This window comes from Crocuta crocuta, unplaced genomic scaffold (assembly GCF_008692635.1).
Source record: "Crocuta crocuta isolate KB4526 unplaced genomic scaffold, BGI_CrCroc_1.0 scaffold69, whole genome shotgun sequence".
Taxonomy (NCBI): Eukaryota; Metazoa; Chordata; class Mammalia; order Carnivora; family Hyaenidae; genus Crocuta; species Crocuta crocuta.
In genome coordinates, this window is record NW_027551576.1 from 1523380 (window position 1) to 1542117 (window position 18738).

At 51.5% G+C, this 18738-nt stretch overlaps 1 protein-coding gene across 1 annotated transcript in view; it reads right to left on the reverse strand.

The window, feature by feature from the left end:
- ATP2B2 (ATPase plasma membrane Ca2+ transporting 2) overlaps window positions 1-3114 on the reverse strand; it is a 111930-nt gene extending 108816 nt beyond the window's left edge. Inside the window, exon 1 of the mRNA XM_077751479.1 lies at window positions 2703-3114. Within this exon, the coding sequence (XP_077607605.1) occupies window positions 2703-2901 (199 nt within the window). The 5' untranslated portion in view covers window positions 2902-3114. The remainder of the gene's footprint in view (window positions 1-2702) is intronic.
- Window positions 3115-18738: the final 15624 nt, after the last annotated feature.

Below are 18738 nucleotides of genomic sequence, written 5' to 3' on the forward strand. Positions count from 1 at the left end.
GAGCAACACATGCTTCCAGGAACATGTGTGATGAGAATGCAGAACAGCCTGGCAAAACGTGTCACGCCATTCACGGACAATGGCCAGCGTTCCAGGGGGGTCAGATTCCACCTCTTCCAGAGAACGTGACTGCTTCTTCCAGAGCAATGATAACCATAAGGAAAACAACAGCAGTAAGACATTTACGAAGCACTTAGAGATTGGGCACTTGGCCTAATCTCATTCAACATTCACAACCCATTTTACCGACGGGGAAACAGAGGTGTTTAGTCTCAGGGGCTGAATCCCAACACGCAGCACTAGCCACGGGGCAGGCATTGTTCCACGCTACTTCACTTCGTCCTCACCACCCTACGAGACACTCACTATTATTCTTCCATTTTACAAACAAGGAAGCCGAGGGACGGAGAGGTGGATACCTTGCCCAGAATCCCACAGCTGATAGATGGCAGAGCTGGGATTTGAACCCAAGTCACCCAAGTCTGAGGTCGGCAGCAATATGCTCTTCTGCCTCTCCGCAAACTTCTTCCAGCTCGACCTGCGCCCTGGGAGATCCTTCTAGGGACCAACGCAGCAGAGCCCTGGTTAATCCGGCTACGGGCTTTCCTCCTTCTCAGGGATCTTTCCCATCAGAGATCTCATTTGGTTCTCATGAAAAATTGGGAAGCCAAGACCCAGCGGGGTCAAACAAAAGGCACCAAAGCATGCAGGCCGCAGAGCAATATTCCCAACTGTCATCATTCCCTCCGCCGTAGAGATGAGAACACAAGGTCTCCTCAATTTCCACATACGCCTGCCTTTTTGCAAGTACACTGGCATTCTGTGGGATGGCACCTAAGAAATGCTGCTCTGTGCCATGTTACGTGCTTTTCCTTCTCTTTTCTCCATAGCCAAGTTCAAATGCCTCCTCCTGCAGGAAGCCTTCCCCGACCTTCGCTGCCCACCCATCTTGCCCCTCCTCTGAGCTCTGGGGTCCATGCTACACTTAGGCTGGATCATGTGCTGTTTTGGCTACTGGGCCACCTGAGCTGCCCCTTGTGGGCTGGGGACTCCGTGGCCACGTCTCAGGGTTTTACTGGGCACTTATCCACCCTCCTCGGTGTCAGGTCCCAGACCAGGAACTAGGTGTGTGGAGAGGAGCAGGACAGGGTTCCCGCCCTTCGGTGTGTTCCTGTCTTTCCGGCAGCACACAGTGGGGTGCACGGTGAACCAAATGGCAATGGCCCCGCACAGTGCTGGAGCTTGGCCACAGGCCTCTCAATTTCCCAGGGTCTGAGAGCCTGTCAAGGGGGAGGGAAGGGGGGTTTCTTCACATCAAGGTTCGTCTCATCGGCCGAGGTCCATGGCTTTGCTTTGAGGGGCTCTGTGAACGTGCCGGCAGTGAGCCATGTCTGTAATATGCACTTGGTGTTGTTTTTTTGGGGGGTGGGTGGGGAAAGGACTCCAGTTTCCACAAGGTCTGAGGCCCAGAGACACTTAAGACTTCCCAACTCAAGAGAATCTCCTGGCCCCATAGAAAAGACAAAGACGACCTGGGTAACCCTGCCTCCTGGCAGGCGAGTGTGCCAACCTGATGGCAGAGGCGAGCACGGGCCATTCTGCCACAGGGTAGGGTTCACATGAGACTCAGGGGCCCCCTGGAAGGGCTCACTCCCATCTCAGGGCACATGTGGCTGTTCTTAAGCCCTGAGCTACCACTGTCCTCCCCACCCTCAAACAAAACCAAGCAACACCAAGAGAGCAAGGTGCTTCTAAACGTCTGCCTCGCTCAGCGGCTGGGTCCCTAAGCAGCCTCTGTAGGAAATGGGTTGAGGGCTGGTACCCAGCAGTGCCCAGAGTGTGGGGACTGCAGTCAGGGGACAGGACAGGAGGGACCTTTGGCCTTGGATTTCTTGTCTGTCACACGGGGATAAGAATTCAGATGCTATCTGTCATCCAGCTTGTGCTCTGTGCTTGGGGGAAAGACTGCCATCCACTCTTTAGAATAATAATGGCTGCCACTTATTGAGTACCTACTATATGCTCAGGCTTCTAGTAGGCACTGTGAGGTAGCCATTGGTTGCATTTTCCACCGGAAGAAACTGAGGCTCGGTGCAGCCTCTTTGCACAAAGTGGTAGGACGGGGGGGTGCCAGGGAGGAGCCTCACGCCCACACCTTGAGGGTTTATGCAGGGAACTCTTCTCCCTCATGGCAATGGGAAGGCGACCGTGGGGATGGGGACCCAGCCTCTACGCTCTGCTGTTTTCTCTTCCTTCTGCCTCACAGCAGATGACCTGGCTTTGGTCCCCTTCAGAGGAGCACCCAGAAGCTGAAACCCTCTCTCTCCCAAGTTCCTAGGCCTGTTCATTTTGTCAGTGACACAAAAGCCCCACGCCCATCTCCAGGGCAAGACACGCATGGGTCTCTGTCGCCTTTCCAGTGATGGCCTGTCTTCCTGCCTGCTCTGTCGTCCCGCAGTTCCATGGCCTATGGCTGCCCCAGAGACCTAGGGAGCCACCATCAGAGTTTGGATTTGGGATGCTTGGACACAACCCAGGCCAGCAATGTGGGTTGTGGAGCTGGATTTGAATGCATAGTAGCAATGCTGTGGCCCCATGCTTACACCCAGATGAGGGGGTTCCTGGGGCCTGGGGAAGGGAGGCCAGGGACTGGGTGGCTAGATCCCAAATCCAAACACTGTGTTCAAGTCTTCCACACCTACCTTCCACAGGTGAGGTTTTGAGGCGCCGGCAGATGGCTTCAGTGTCCCCATAAGTCTCCTTGATCTTGACCACAGCCTCGGTGCCCCGCAGCTCCATGAGGGAGCGGAGCTCCTCCATTGTGCACCCGAACTCGCCCCCATGGCTCGACTCATTTCTTTGGTTTTTGGAGTAAAAATCGCTGTTGGTCATGTCACCCATGTTTGCCCCAGTCCCTGCTCGGGGTGAGCCCGAGAGTCAGTGCTGGACGAGAGGCTGCTGGGCGATGGCTCCGTGTGCCTGTCCTCAGCACAACCTCACTGGATGACCGTGGCTCCTGGTGGCCGACTCTGGGTCCCAGGGGGAGGGGGCGGCCGAGGTGGGCTGGCGACAGCGGTGGTGAGCTCCAAGGGGTGTCCCTGGGCACGGGGCAACGTCCAGGGGCCGGAGGGGCTCAGGGCTGTAGACCCAGGAGTCTCCATTCAGTGGGGCCCATGCTGCTCCCTGGAGCTGGCATCTACATGGTCAGGGGCGGTGGCTCCTGTGGGGGCAAGCACAGAGTGGTGACAAGTGTCAGGCACTGGAGGTTTCACGGGGCAGGTGCTCAGGAAGGCCCAGCCTGCACGTGCTTGTACACACACAAACCACCCCAAATAACACCCATTACATATACACATACCCTAACATGGCTGTTCATACAATACCCCATAGCACACCAGCGAACACTGTAAATATATACCACCCCAAGCCACAGCCTGGGCACCCTCATAACATACCCTAGCCCCCTAATTGTTCACTCTGCAATTGAACACACTGGCTTCATGACACGCACCCTGGTGTACACATACCCTCTGACCTATACAGCTCAGAGTGTTTTGTACACCCAACCTGCCTACTTTTAGGGCCCATTGCACAGCCACACATACACACACACACACACACACACACACACACACCCCAATGCACGAATCCCATTTCACACATATACTGGTGGACTCTCCCCCCTTCCTGCCATAAACACCATCATATGCAGTCACTTCTAGGCATATATCTTAACATTCCCACCCCCCTCTCCAAAAATACCCATGCTCACAGTCTTGTTTACGCAACACCATGCTCTCACAATCTGGAGCATGACCCCACTCCCCAAGTACATAGGCCCCAGGCCCCCCAGCACATATGCTTCCTTCATCTATGCCACCTGCATCTGTGCATACACTGTTATCCCCTCTGGTTTCACCACAGGCATGGGAAGGGCAGAAAGCCGCCCGCCTTCACCTGCAGCCCCCAACCACATTAATCAAGGCCCTTGGTGTGGCCAGAGGAGTCAGCTCATGCAGATTCACCAGGACGTCACTGAGCCCTCCCGCTTGGCCCCAAGCATGAGCTGGGGCACATGGAACCCTCACCTGGGCCCCCCACAGTGCAGCACCATGGACAGCAGCCACGACGTCCCTCTGTGAGACCAGGAGGAGAGAGCACCAGCTTCTCCGTGCTGCCCGCACGGCCACCCTTACAGACGTGCCGCATCTGCAGGGCTGCCAGGAGAGAATCCAATCCACCCCGACACCCAACACCGGTGGCCAAGGCCCCCGGCAAGCATTGGGTGACAAAGGGCCTCTGCTGAGCTTGGCTGGGCCTGGCATGGGGACTGGCCCCACCCAGTAGGCATAGACAGCTGGCCATCCTAGGTCCAGGACAGTAAGGGGGAGGGTGTGGGGAGAGGAAGATGGGATTGAGCCCCTAACCTAGCCCCAACTCCTTCCCCTGGTCCCCTGTCCCATCTCTTTCCTGCACCATCTTTCATCTTAGTGTTGGACGCATTTTAGACTCAATTCCATTTTCCCAGTAAGAAACTGGAAGCTCAGAGATGGAAAGGAACTTGCTCAGAGTCACACAGAGGGAGGCAGTCCGGAGGTTGCCTTGTCTCTGGACTCCCAGCCTGGTGCTTCTTCCCCTTCCCCTAGGGGGCGCTCCCTCCTTATTCTGAAGAGCAGACGCTGATGGGTGAACAGTGCCTGATGGCAGTGAACAAGACAGGCTCTACAGTCAGAGCAACCTGGGTTCAAGTCCAAGTCCTCCCAAATCCTGGCTATGGGACCCTGGGTAAGTCCCTTCATTTCCCAAGGCTCTGTTTCCTTGTCTGTAAAATAATAATCATTGACCCCTGTTACCTCCCAATTTATTGGGAACTAATTATAAACCATATTCAAATTCGTTGTGTTTCCACCTGGGTTATGGGGCTTCTCAGCCGTGGGTCATGGGGTGCTGGAGCCACTGGAGAAACTAGCCATGGCTTACAGAAGGGCAGCTTTACTCAAGGGTGCAGTAGGAAGCCTTATTTTCACACTGGGAGCAACAAATATCTTACAGAGTGCAGTATAAAACGGTCCTGATGTCTCTAGCAGAGACACAAGACACCAAAGAAAGAGTGTGCTTGGAGATCCCACTCATAGTCCTGTAGGAGCACTTATGGTCCTTGGCCATCTGAGCATGCACCATCCCCAGAGCCCGTGAGTTTTGACCCCAACAGTGTATCCTTATGAGGAGCAGGTAAGAAAGGGACCAGTCTACATACAGGATGCCTGTATGTAGAGATGCCATAGAGGTTAACTGCAGGAGAAGTAAAAACTATAGTATCTGGGTTCAAATTCTAGCTCCTCTGCCTCCCAGTAGAATGGGAATCAAATAAATTTTAGTATTACCTAAAAAAAAAGGAAAGGGGAATAATAGTATCTACTCATAGGTACTACAACACTTACATGAGTTATTTCCTGAAAAATAAAATATTACAACCAAACCAAGCTCCTGGGAAGCACTCAGCAATTATTGTGATTATTACCAATCCACATAAGCACTTCATGAGATAGGTAGTCTTTTTATCCCATATAACACACGAGGAAACTGAGACCAAGAGAGGCGAAGCAACTTGCCCAAGGTCACAGAGCTGGTGAGTGCCAGAGTTGGGATTTGAACTCAGGAAGTCTGGATCCAGAGCCACACCCTCAATCAGGACACCTTACTGCCCTCTCTTGGGAATCTCTCATGGGGTTCTTATGATGCATAAATAAAATGCTATATGTGAACAAGAAAGTGCTTTGCAAACCACAAGGGATTTTCTAAACCCGAGGTGCTGTTTTCTAGCTATCCCTCTTACAGGCACTGATAATTACATCTCTGGCAGCATGAGCTACGAGAATTGTTAGGAGTAATTATATTTACGATGACAATAGCTGGCATGAGTTAATGGGCTACTGGTGATTTTAACTACTGGGTTAAGATGAACAATGATCTTCAACCATCTATTTAACCATCTACCCATCCATCCAATCATCCATTCAATAACTGTTTTGGGTACCTACTCTGTGCCAGGCACTAGACAATCCAGACAGAGTTCCTGCCCTTCTGAAACTGACAGTTGGGAGGAGAGACAATTAAATGAGTGATTTCTATAAGATGATGGGTTTGCCATGATGGGAAGTGACCGTTGCTGTAGATGTCCAGGGCAGGAAGATCTGATCTGGCCCAGGGTGTCAGGAAAAGTTTTTTCTCTCAGTATGAATAGGGAATATTTCTTTTCCCCATGCAGGTTAAGCAGGACTTAAGCCAAAAGATGACCAGAGAAGAAACTCAAATATACAACTGTCTGTTACTAGCAGGTTGGGCGAAACGTAGTAAAAAGTGCGGGAAGGGACTTGTACGTACGGAGGGATGCAATTCTGGAATAACAAAATCAATTAAAAATCAGAAATCTGCTTCCGTAGGCGACTGATCTTAAACTTCCTTCTTTGAATAAAAACAAAACAGAACAAAACACTTCCTTCTTTGAGATTTCTCATTGCAGCTACCACTTCTGATATGGCCCTTCCCCCACCCACTTCTCCCCTACTCCTGCATTTCATGGGTGCATGTATGAGACAACCCCTGTTCTGGGTGTCTTGGTTTGTCCTAACTTGCAGAGTTCACTTCGGTCCTTGATCTGACTGTAGGATTTGCTTGATCTGAGACTGTGAAGTCCACTGGCGCAGAAATATCTGTGGCACAAACGATCTTCTGGCAGACAGAAGTGAAGACCCACTAGCTTGTACAGAATTCACTGGAAACTCCATACTTGCCCCATATCCATCATAGAGCCCTCTCCACTACCCAGGCCTTCCCCACCCAGACAACGGCTGTTTCTGCTCATCACAGTGCTCTTTCCTTGGAAGGCTTCCCTGACCACCCGGGACTGTGTAAATGCTCCCACCTCCAGATGCCTCTGGTATCATACTGCACTTCACATGTCATTGCTCAGGCCTACCTAGCTGTGTCCCTTCCTGGGGAGCCTGAGAGTTTTGTGTGGGCGGTAGCCATGTCTATTTTGTACCTAGTATGGGGTCTGGCGTTCAGAAGGCACTCAATAAATGCTTGGTGAATGAATGGATCAGCCCTTGGGTCATCTGTCCTTAGGAGGTATGACTTTAGATAGGTCCGTGTACCTTAGTTTCCTCATCTATAAAATGGAGTAGTGATTCCTTTCCATATGTGTCATAGGTTTGCTGGGGGTCTGGAAAGATATCAGAATCAGTACTTACACTTTTTTCTTTGAGATACATCCCCCATTCTCCACTCCCTAGTGTTTCTTTGTTATAATGAGCCACGGGTGTGAGGTTAAAACTAGAGCAGGCAGTGTCTCCTTAGCCAAAGCCCACCAGACTCTGATGCTCTCACTGCCTCACTCAAATACCACATGAGCCAGCACTCTATATCTGAGGGGTGAAATAAGCTGTGTGACCTTGGAGAAGTCACCTAGCCTCACTGGGCCTCATCTGCAAAGTGGAATTGACCTACCTGTCTTGCAGGTTGCTGTGAGGCTCAGTGATACTCCTGTGTGTGGGCTCTTGGTGTGACTCCTGGCCTGGAACAGACGCTCTACAACACTGGCTTTGTGCCTCTGCCTGACNTTGCAGCCAGCACTCAACATGGAGCAGTCACCTCTGCCCTAAGCAACGGGCACACAGGCTGCTCTGGACTGAATGTGTCCCCTCTAGTTCATGTGCTGAAATCCAAATCCCCGATGTGACGTATTAGGAGGTGGGGCCTTTGGGAAGTGCTTAGGTCATGAGGGTGGAGCCCCCATGAGTGGAATTAGTGCTCTTATGAAGAGGCATGAGAGAAATAATCTTTTTCAGCCATGTGAGGACACAGTGTGAAGACGGCCATCTGCAAGCCAGGAAGAGGACTCTCATTAGGAACTGAATCTGCCAGCACCTTAATCTTGGACTTCCCAGCCTCCAGACATGTGAGAAACACATTTCAGTTGTTTAAGCTACTCAGTCTATGGTATTTTGTTGTTGCAGCCTGAGCTGACTGAGACGTTGGCCTGAGCAGGCCATACAGCCAGGGGCCAGAGAGCTTGTGCCACACATCAGGGGTCACACAGCCAATTGGGGCCAGAGCCCATTGAAAAGACCCTCTCTGTTTTCCAAGTCCCTGCTGCATGTCCTTGACCAAGCCCCTTTTCGTCCCGGGCTCAGTTTCCCCATGTAGAGAAGTGAAGGAATTGGACACGTTCTCTGGGGTCCCTTCAGGCTCTGATATAGCAGGCCCTTCAGAATCCAGGGGAATGTTGTGATAATATTAGATTTAGGCATTTCAGTTTCATCTTATTAGCATTTAAATGACTGTATTGTTACATTTCAATGACTCGAGAATAGGTTAGGAGCATCTTAATAAAAAGTCTTAGCCAGGAGGGATGCTGGCAGAGGAAGGAGCAATGTTTTTTTTTTTTTTTTTTTGGAGTTAATTTAACAAAGAAGTAATCTATCTTTTGAAGGAAGGATTAAAAAAGAACCCCACCAAAACCCCAAACCAACAGCTTTTTAGATCCTAAGTGAAAGATGGTAGCTGGGCCAATTACAAATGAAATATGTACTAAAAATAACTTTTGGATGCAGAACCCTTCTGTTTTAAGACATGCTGAATTTAAATGCCACCTTAATATGCATTTTTAAAGTTCCTTTTCCTTTGAATTGTCAGTAGTGCCAATGGCAGAGGTGAGGAGCCCAGGTCCCATCTGGAGATCTTGGGTGCTGAGTCCTGGTGCTGCCCATTTGACAGTTTTGTGGCTTGGGCAAGGCCCATGATTCCTCCCTGTGCCTCAGTTTCCTCCTCCTTACATAGACCCAATTGGACAGCCTACGTCCTAAGGTTGTGGGAGGACTCATCAAGACAGAGCTTAGCCCAGTTCCAGGCACAGAAGAAGAACTTGGTAAATGGGGACTGTTCTTACAGTTCTTTACAGTTTAACTCCCTGCTTCTGTCTTCCGCTTACCCACGTTGTCCGCCAGGCTACTGTCTTCAGCTCAGAACTCAGACCAACTGTACCACATGCCACTGGCACTGCTCTGAAGGACGGCGAGGGTCCTAGTTTGTATCGGACAACACGCAAGACTCATCTCCCCTCTGCTCTGGGCCCAACTAACTAGTTCCCTTGGGGCAAGGCACTTTCTTTCCTCTGCTGGATGCGAATTCTGGCGTTTCAGGAGTGCTTCCCCTGCCCTGGTGATGGGAAACCTCCTCCTTGGTGCTGACCCAGGGAAACGGGTTAACTCAGCCAGGCAGCCAGGGATAGAGGGAACACTGCTTCTCCCTCAACCTCACCTGGAGAGTCACAGTCCCCCTGGGAGAGGGAAATGTCCTTTATGTGTGAGTGTGGGGGGGGGGAGGGGAGAAGAGAGTCAGGTGAGTCTGGAGTCGACTATGTGAGTGCAGGTACGCATGTCAATGTGAGTATGCAGGGTCAATGTCAGTGTTTTATGATGGACGTTCAGCACAGCCAGTACACAGTTTGGGAACACACCTGAGTCAGAAGGATGTGAAAATGCCAGTGTCAAGCTGGGCCTGGAAGTGACTCCGTGTGTGTGTAGTGTAAGATATGTGTGTGTTAGAGGGTCCCTGTGGTGTGTCAGCATGAGTGTGTGTCTCTGAGTGTGAGACAGAAATGTGTGTACCCACGCCCATCTCTGAGTGTGCAAGCCCCACCGTGTGTGTGTGTGTGTGTGTGTGCGCGTGCATGCGTGCATCAAAGTTGACAATGACAATTTCAGCTTGGAATTCTCACAGTTGGGGAGACAGAATGAAGAAAGAGGAAGGGAATTGAAAATGAATACCTCAGAAGCGAATTTAGTGCTATTTTTAGAAAACTCCTATCCTGTTAACCAGAAAAGGAAAATCTAAAAAAAAAAAAAAAATATCCCACAGAAACAGCCGCGCGTCAGCCTTGAAGGCGCAGATGGCAGAATCAGGGCCAGGGGGTGGGCTGTTAGGGACCTGGGTTTTCTTGCATAGCTTTCTGCCCTGTCTGGCCTGAGGGAGGGTCAGTCCAGCCCTTAGCTGCCCACCAGGGTCTACTCCCACTGCTCTCCCCTGTTCTCCGGAGGAGCTGCCAGTGTTAGGTGGTAGGAAAAACTCCTTTCCTGGTCCTATAGGCGCCTCATGTACTCACTCATCCACCCACTCACCCATCCATCCTTCCATCCGTCCTTCCATCCATCCATTCTTCAGCTGTCCATCCATCTGCCCATCTCTCCAACTTTCCATCTGTCCATCCATCTACCCACCAAATAAATGTGAGGAGGTACATCTCAGATCCTGCCCCGGGCACTGGGACTCTGAGGAGAGCAAGGGAGGTGCTCAGACCCTCCTTCCTGCCATTTTAAATCTGCTCACTCTGCCACAAAGAGCCCGAGGAAACCCGTGGTCAAGATCTGCAGGCCGAGTCAAGTGGTTGCTATACAAATTTGATTCAGATTGTGGGATGATACAACCCAAATGGCACTCGCCTGGAAACCAGCTCTTCTGGGTCCAGATCTCGGCTTGACGGTTACTATTAACAGTGATTGCTAGCAAATACTTCCATGGGCTGCGTGATGTCACCGTCCCTACCTTACAGGGGAGAAGGCTGGGGTCAGAGATGTTACAAATGACCAAGTCTATATGGATAGGATCTGGCATAGTTTAAATTTGCCTGTTTAGGTCCAAAGCCTCAGTGTCCCATTACCTTTCACCCATACAAGTATGGCCTTGGACTAGTGCTTTCTCCCTTGTGCCGCAGCTTCCTTTTCTGTAAAGTAAGTGGGTCAGCTGGACAGATGCTCAGTCTCAAAGGGCCATTTTAGTGCCATCCCTGAGGATTCTTCCATCACCCAAGACTTGTGTCTCAGGGCCTCCTTGCTGTCCTGCTGTCCCCAGTAGGTCCTACTTGATTTGGCCACCAGTTGTAGGCCAAGTCCTGCTTGGGTGGAGGAAAAGGAAAGAGAAAAGCCCTAGAACCTGGGAATCACAAGTGGATCAGAATTCATCTGCTACCTCTGACATCTCCTGCCCCACCTTGGGCCTCTGAACAGTAGTGCCTGCCTTTCAAGATTTGTACCCTTTATGTACTCCTCGTTTAGAATTTTTCTCTTTAAAAAAAGGCTGAGAGCTTTCTGATGAAGCTCAAACAGTAAAGTCACCAGCAGATGGAGGCAAGAAAGCCTAGCCGAGGCAGTAAAGTGTTGGGTGAGACTTCACTTTGGGCTGCAAGAGGGGACATGCAGTGACAAGGCTGGGGGTGGTGGCTCCGCCCGGGATGCCAGCTGCTTTGGACAGTGTTCTCTGCTTTCAGCCAAATGCTTTGGCCACCTCCCCAGCCTCATCTCTTACTCTGCCCAACTCTCCCTACTGATACAATGAATGCCGTAAGGCCCTTTTTGCTGCCCCAAATGCCTCCAGCCTCCAGATCCTAACTGGCTATAGTGACAGTGTCCTCTCCTGTCTTCATCTGCCTCCTCCTCTCCCATCCCCTGCTCTGTTCCGATGGATTACAAGCAGAGTCTTCAAGGAAGGACAAAAAACGGTAACAGCCACACTTAGATCATACTACTATGTGCCGAGCACTGTTCTATGCACTTTGTTTCTTATCTCATTTAGTCCTTCACAACAACCATGACGCAGGGGCTGCTGGCATTTCCACTTTACAGAGGAGAAAACAGAAAAAGAGGCTGCAGTTACTGGTGTAAGGCACTTGGTTAGGGGGTGGCAGAGCCAGCTCTCAAACATACACACATAGACACTCTTAAGGCCTCCTCTNTTTGCTTGTTCGGTGCTCTGCCCACACACAACAGATCACTGGCTGGTTGATGAGTTTTCAGGCTTCACCTCTGACTATGGAGCACTGGAGCCCAGGGAGCTGTCTCTGGTGACAACGTGCTGACAGATGGATAGAGGTGGGTGCTGGGGAGGGATTGGGTGGCTGAGGTCAGGAAACCTGATAACCCGAGGCCCCCTCTCTCCCGCAGGCTGACCAGCAGAGGCTGGGCGTGAGTGCTGTCCATGGGGTCATGGTGCTGACTGACAACCCCCCGGGGAGGACAAAGAAGCAAGCACGGAAGAACTAGCCCCACTGGGAGCTGTCCCCGAGGCAAAGGTGCTGACTGGAGATTTGGGGTGGGTTTGAAGGACCATGTGCCAAGGAGCTATCCAGGTGCTATGGTGCTGATACAGTGCAAAGGGTTATACCTGCCCCTAGGAGCGATCCAGGACTGTAGTGCTGACCAATGGAGTGTGGGGATGGGGAGCCTGAGGTTTGGGTATGGGTGGGGAGGGGAGGGCACAGAGCTTCTTCTACAAGCTCTGTGAGCAGGCATGGGGAGAGGACCCAATGATTTGGTGCTAATGCACAAAGCCATATTCTCAGGCAATGGGGTGTCCTGGTGAGCAGGCCTGAGCCAATAAAATGACACTATGCAAAGGGCCACTTGGGGGCCACTTAAGTGTATATGCAGAAGACCCACCTTAGCTCATCAGTGCCATCTGTCACTGACGCCAGAAATATCATTAGTGATCCATGCTTTTGCGTTGTGCATGGTCTTCTACCTCTGGCTCCTACTGGAACATATTTAAGTGATAGCATCTCAGTCTGGCTGAGTTTGTTAAATTTTTCTTCTGCAGAGTGTGGTATTCATCCACAGATGTGCCAGGGGATGAATCTAAGTTGGGAGATTACTTTTGAATAGCTGAGTGAGTCCTTTGGGGTCCAGAGTATAAAGAAGCTAAGGCTAGGAGGAAAGTCATTCTATGCGGCCTGAGAATACAGAGGCCAGGAAACAACTAATGGAGAAGGGTGAAGAAAGAAGAAAGTTGGACTCCTGGATTCCAAGGAGGAGGGGAGCCAGACTGATGCAAGCACTGGCAGGGACTGGTGTGTGTATGGGTATGGGGGGTTGTGTTTTTAGGTTCTATGTCTCACTACTGTGGCCAGTGTTCTAGGCTGAAGCAGAGCTGCTCCGGTATGGTGACTGTGCACTCACTGCCTTCCTTGCCTCAGCCCAGGTTATCCCGCTTGGAGTCTCCCTGGTGGAAAGCTAGAGAGTTCTGTCAGGCCACTGACTTGGCCTCGGAACTGCAGGAAGTGAACCCAAAAGCCAGGAAGCCAGAGGAGCAGCTGAGAGAAGGAGTTGCCTCCCCCACAGCCAAGGTTTCCCCTCCTTCCTCTCCTCATAATGTCCTCATCCTTCTGTGACTTGAGTCACTTATGACATCTAAAGCACTCCCCAGGTCCCAGAGTTGACTATCAGGGTCACCCTTGACTCTTGAAAAACCAGATGCATAGACCCAAGGAGCAGTGGGGTAAGGGCTCAGGATCCTTCCTCTTCCTTACCTCCAGGACTCCTGACCCTAGTTCAGGTTCCTCATCCACAGCCTCCCAACTGACCTCTCTCTCACTCCCCCTCCTTCACTTTCCCCAAAATGATGCTGATGGTGACTCTCATTTACTGAATGGCTTCCACATGTCAGGAGTTGTGTTAGGTCTGAACGTACATAACCCACAATAACCCCAGAGGTAGGCATTATGAAGCCTATTTTATAGATGAGAAACCAAAGCTCAGAGAGATGAAATAACGTCATGGCCAAGATCACACAGCTAAGGAGTGGCAGAACTAGGAGAAATGGGACCTGTCTGATTCTAAAACTACCACAAGATGTTGTCTCTTGGATTTGAGCACACCACTTTCTAGATTGAAAACCATTGCTGGCCCCTGGTACCTATTAAAAAAACATATTCAGGACCACAGCATCCAGGATTCTGCCTGATTGGCCTGGGCTAAGTGTACTCCTTGCATTTCCTGAAGAACAAATGCATGCTCCTGCCTCCCACCCTTTGCATACACTGCTCCCTCTACCCAGGATTGTCTGCCCCCACTCTTCCATCAATCCAAACCTTCCTCTCCAGGGTACAGCCCCTATGCCAACTTCTTTGTGAAGTTTTCTCCAAATCTTCTGCTTCAAATTTCAGCCCACCTTCCCACTGCCAGCCCATCATGTGCAGCTCATTCCTTGATTTTGCACTCTCTATTCTCAGTCTTGGGGTGGGTTTTGTCAGCTTGCCTCCCTTGCTAGACCATGAAATCTCTTAGAACAGGGCCATCCCAGCCCCCAGCACAGGACCAACCTCCACCAATGCTGGCTCCACTGCTGAGAAATCAATCTGACTATGGAAAGCCACTGGGGACGATGAATCTTAGAGTGCAGCCTGCATTTGAAAAGTGGAAGCTGGTCAGCCAGATGGTAGAGAGAGCTGATGCTGAAGGCATCCAGGCAGGATGCCATGGCCTTACAGGCATCAAATTGGCATATCTGCAGCTAATCTCTATGAGGCAGAAGTTACTGGCATCCCATCTTACAGATGAGCAAAAGAGGCTTTGTCACGTGGCGGAGATTGCCCAGGGTCACAGAACTGTTGGATTTGAACTCTGGCAGTCTGCCGTCAGAGCCCCTGCTCATAATCAACAGCCTAATTTCCTTCCTGTGATGACTCAGAAGCCCCAGGCAGTGGTGGCTCACGCATAGGACACATTGAAGTGTTTGGGTTCCAGTGAGGAGAGGTTCTAGTGCTTCTGGATGACACTGGTGAAGCCCGTGGTTTCTGCCACACCACTACTAGGTCTCACAGAGGATTCCAGCAGTCTGGCCATTGTTCTTTTCTCCCCCTGCCTCTTCTCCATTCTCAACACAAAGCTGGAGGTCAGGGATTAGGTCAGGGCAGGGCACTCAGAATCTGCCAGGAGGTAGGCCTAGGCTTAGGCTCAAGGACCGTGCAGGGTGTGTGGGAGCACAGGACACCCCTCTGGGCTGAGCTTGGCCTCTGTGTTGGCTGCTCTGGCTCCACAGCTACCCCACTGGCAGTCCGAGACCCCAGATCCTAGAGCCCAATACCCTGAGGGGCTGCAGAATCTCTTTGGCTCCTGTACCCAGCAGGCCAGCATGCTGATTAGTGACCATCCCAGCCGGCTGGCTCTGCGGCTCTTCCCCTGACTTGGCATGGCTGTCCTGGACACTGCAGAGATGGATAGAATCCGCCCAGCACCTTGAACAGATGGTGCCACTTCTAAAAATAACGCTGCACCACGCTCCCTGAGCAGCCTAGTCCCGGCGACAGAAGGGGGTGCGGGTGGGGGTGGGGGCTGCTAGCTGCACTCACCAACCATCTGCACGGGGACAGATGCAAATGCAGCCTCCCAGGGGACACGGACCTAGGGGACCCCAGCCTCACTGAAGTTGTGCAGAGCCACGAGCCTACCACTGATGCTCTGAGCCCTGAAATGGAAGTAAGTAAGGCCGTGGCAGGTGTGTACAGCGTGGCCTTCCTCTATCTCCATCATTGCAGCTGCTCTAGCAGCCCTCCTGCACACGTCGCATGGCTGGGATCCCTATCTGGAGCCTTCTCTCTTCCTCGCCTGTTGCCTTCTACCCCAAGTCTGAGTCCCTAGATCTACAATCCCTAGTGCCATCTCCTCTTGGGAATTTCGTCTGTCCCCCAGATCTCCTTCCTTCTATGGGCTCTTAAGCCACTTTTCATTTGACTCAACTTTGTAGGGCCAGAACCTCTTTGGGGCTTAGAGTCAGAGAGATCTGGGTTAGAACCGTTGTCACTCTGTCCTCACTGAGGTTAACCAAGGCAGCTGTCTGGCCTCAGTTGCTGCATCCCTAAAATGGAAATGATAATCGCCCCTTCCCCCAGCACCTTACAGGATTGTTGGGAAGATACTGTGAGTTCATGCAGGTACAGGGCTCAGCCCAGCAAGGGACACACAATCAACTAGAATGATAATGATTTCCACATGGGGAAATGGAGGCCCTGAGGTGAAAGGCACCACCCAAGGCCACAGAACAGGTGCTGGCAGATCTGGGCTTAGGCCTAAGGCCTCACCCTCCTGGGCCATCCCCTTGGTTCCCAGGATGCTCCAGGGATGTATCTCACTTTCATCCCGGGGCAGGATTCTCCCTGAGTGCCAGTCTCTTCTTCAATCCCGAGAGCTGGCCTGGGGGGGGGGGTCTAAAGGACCCCCTGAAGACTCCCCATTTTTTGCTAAGAACCATCCCTGAGCCTCCTCTTTCTTGACCCCTGGCCCATCCCCTCTATCTTCCCAAGGAGGTTCAAGTGTTGTCCAAAAGTTAAAGAGCTCAAAAGCCGAGTGCTTCTACGGCCCCAGGAGACCCCAATCCTTGGACCCTAAAGTTATCGACATCCAACAGATGCCCCACAATGGCCTGCAAAGGCTCTCCTCCCTCTGTTTTTCTAGGCTTGCCGTCTGCTCTCCTCTTCCCAGGTCTGGTGATGGGGCAGTTTGTAGGGGCTAGGGTTGGGGGTGCTCTGCCTGCTTTCCTCTCCTCCAGTGAGGCCTGGTCCAGCCCTTCCATCACCTTCCTCTGCCTTTCAAAGGTCCTTCCCCAGCTGCTTATGCTCTCTCTTTCTCTCCTGAGGTTCTCAGTGGCTCTGGGGATCTCTTTGAAGAAGAGAGGGACCCACAGGGGACTGATCCAGGGCTGGATTCTAGGCCTCATGTCGTACAGTCTCTGAGGCCTCTGTGTGGGATGTAATCCCGGGGAGTTGGGTTTTGGGTTTCAGATGCAGTCAGAACCTATGTTCAAGTCTGGCACGACTCCACGTCAAGGGGTCTTTCTCCAGCCTCCTCCAGCTCTGGAGGAGCCCCCCCTGCTCCTCCAGGTATTTCTGTCCCTGACATCCCTGCTTTGCAATGCCCAAATCAGGGCTTCTGCTACCCCGGACTCCTTGTTACAAGGGACTGACAAGGCCAGAGCTGCCATCTGGTCTTTTCCAGAGTCTGGCCTCACATGAAATGGGTGCCAGGTTTGGGGGACTCCAGTGTACACATCTCTAGTGGCTGATACCCCGCGACATCAGGCTTGTATGGACCTGGTCACTGACTACCCTGTCTTGTGCTACAGGGGTACCCCAGGAAGACCACCCCCAGAGCAGAGAGCACCAAAGGAGCACCATTATTTGCAAAGCCTGACAGAAAAGCAAGAGGCTCTGATTCCCTGAGCTTATGTGACTCAAGACCAGAAAGACCTCAGAGGTCAAAGTCCCTGATGCTCAAGTCCCTTCATAGCACCTGTGTCAAATCCCGCCTGTGCCTGTATGCCTCTCTTGATGGGGGGCTCACTCCCTCATTCCATGATAATCCGTGCCAATGCTGGTGGTTCAAAGTTCTTTAGGTTGACCTGAAAATTTCTTCTTGCCAACTATTTTTAGTTTTATTGTTAATGGGTATTTTCTGACTCACACAAAAATAATCCTGCCCCCTCTCCCTCACTGGGAGTTCGTCACGAGTGCATAGATGTGTGTGTGTGTGTGTGTGTGTGTGTGCATGCAAACATGCAGAATGTGTACGTGGCTGTACAATCAGGCACACATGTACAGATGTGTGTCTGTCTGTGTCAGAGCAGGGCGAAGCACATGTGTGGGTGCATGCAGAACGTGTACAAGCCTGTTTAAGCATGTCTGAGCAGGGGATGTGTTGAGGTGTGTAGAAAGTGTATGTATTCAGAAATAAGACTCTACTCTGTGTGTGTATAGGAGTTTCTTGTGAAGCAATGGGACATGGCCAAAAGTTTTGTTACTTTCCTGAGACTATCTTAAGTCTCCCAGTTTGGGAAGTGGGTGGGTAGTGAGAGAGGGCACCTATCGAGGCTCCAGAACAGAATAGAAAGCCAACTTGTAGCAGATGCCTCGTCACCATCTCTTGGGTTGTTTGCAAGGTGGCCCTGAGAATCTGAACCCCCAACCATGCCACAGATGACTTCATCTACCAGGGAACTCTGCCATTGGGGTTCACTCTGAACAAAATGACAGTGACAACAAAATAGCATTTTAGGAGTGTTCATAAAGTGCTTTTCAGTTTGAAGTTCAAAAGCACCCATTGACTATTTCCATTTCACAAGTAGGAAGCTAAGGTTTCAAAAATCCAGGGGCCTGTGGCGGGTCCTACAGAGAATGACATCTCCAGAGGGCAATCTGTGGGCTCAGGGTCCTACAAGAACAGGTAATCCTAGGGCGGGTCACCCCCAGCCGTGGGTGGGTACGTCTTGGGCAAGCCTGGCTAGGAGATCCGCCATTAGTTGCTCTGCTCAACTGTCTTCCCTCTTTGGCTCTCAGTTTCTCCATCTGTAAAATGAGGAGGTCAGACTAGATAGCTTCTAAGAGAGCTTCACATGCTGACTCGCGGTAAGTCTTGGACACTGGATCAGGTGCGAGGAAGAGGTCCTCCTCTTTTAGCTCCTAACACCCAAGCCTGATGGCCATGGATTTGCCCATGGATCAACCAGAGTCACCCTCTGGGCAGAGACATCTATGAAGGGAAAATTTCTTATTTAAATAATAAAAAAGCAACTCAGAGATGCCTTGTGGACCGCTGGCCATGCCTCAGCACAAGCTGTTCTCTTCCTTCTTGCTTCTCTGCCTGGTGGACTCCTATTCACCAGGGCCTAGTCCAGAGGGCTCCTCCTCTGTGAACCCTATGCTGACCCCACCCTCTTAAGTCAGAGTCAACCGATCCCTCCAGGGGGCTTGACCATTCATGCTCTAGAGGGCAGGGGACGGTGCCCTCCATCTCTAGGCCCCCAGTGCACTTGACAGACACAGTCGGTGCCCAAGACAAGTTTATCGAGTGGTTCTAAGAACCTAGTTTGACCTCAGGAACTGAGAGAGAATAAGATGACCTGGGTCATGGACTC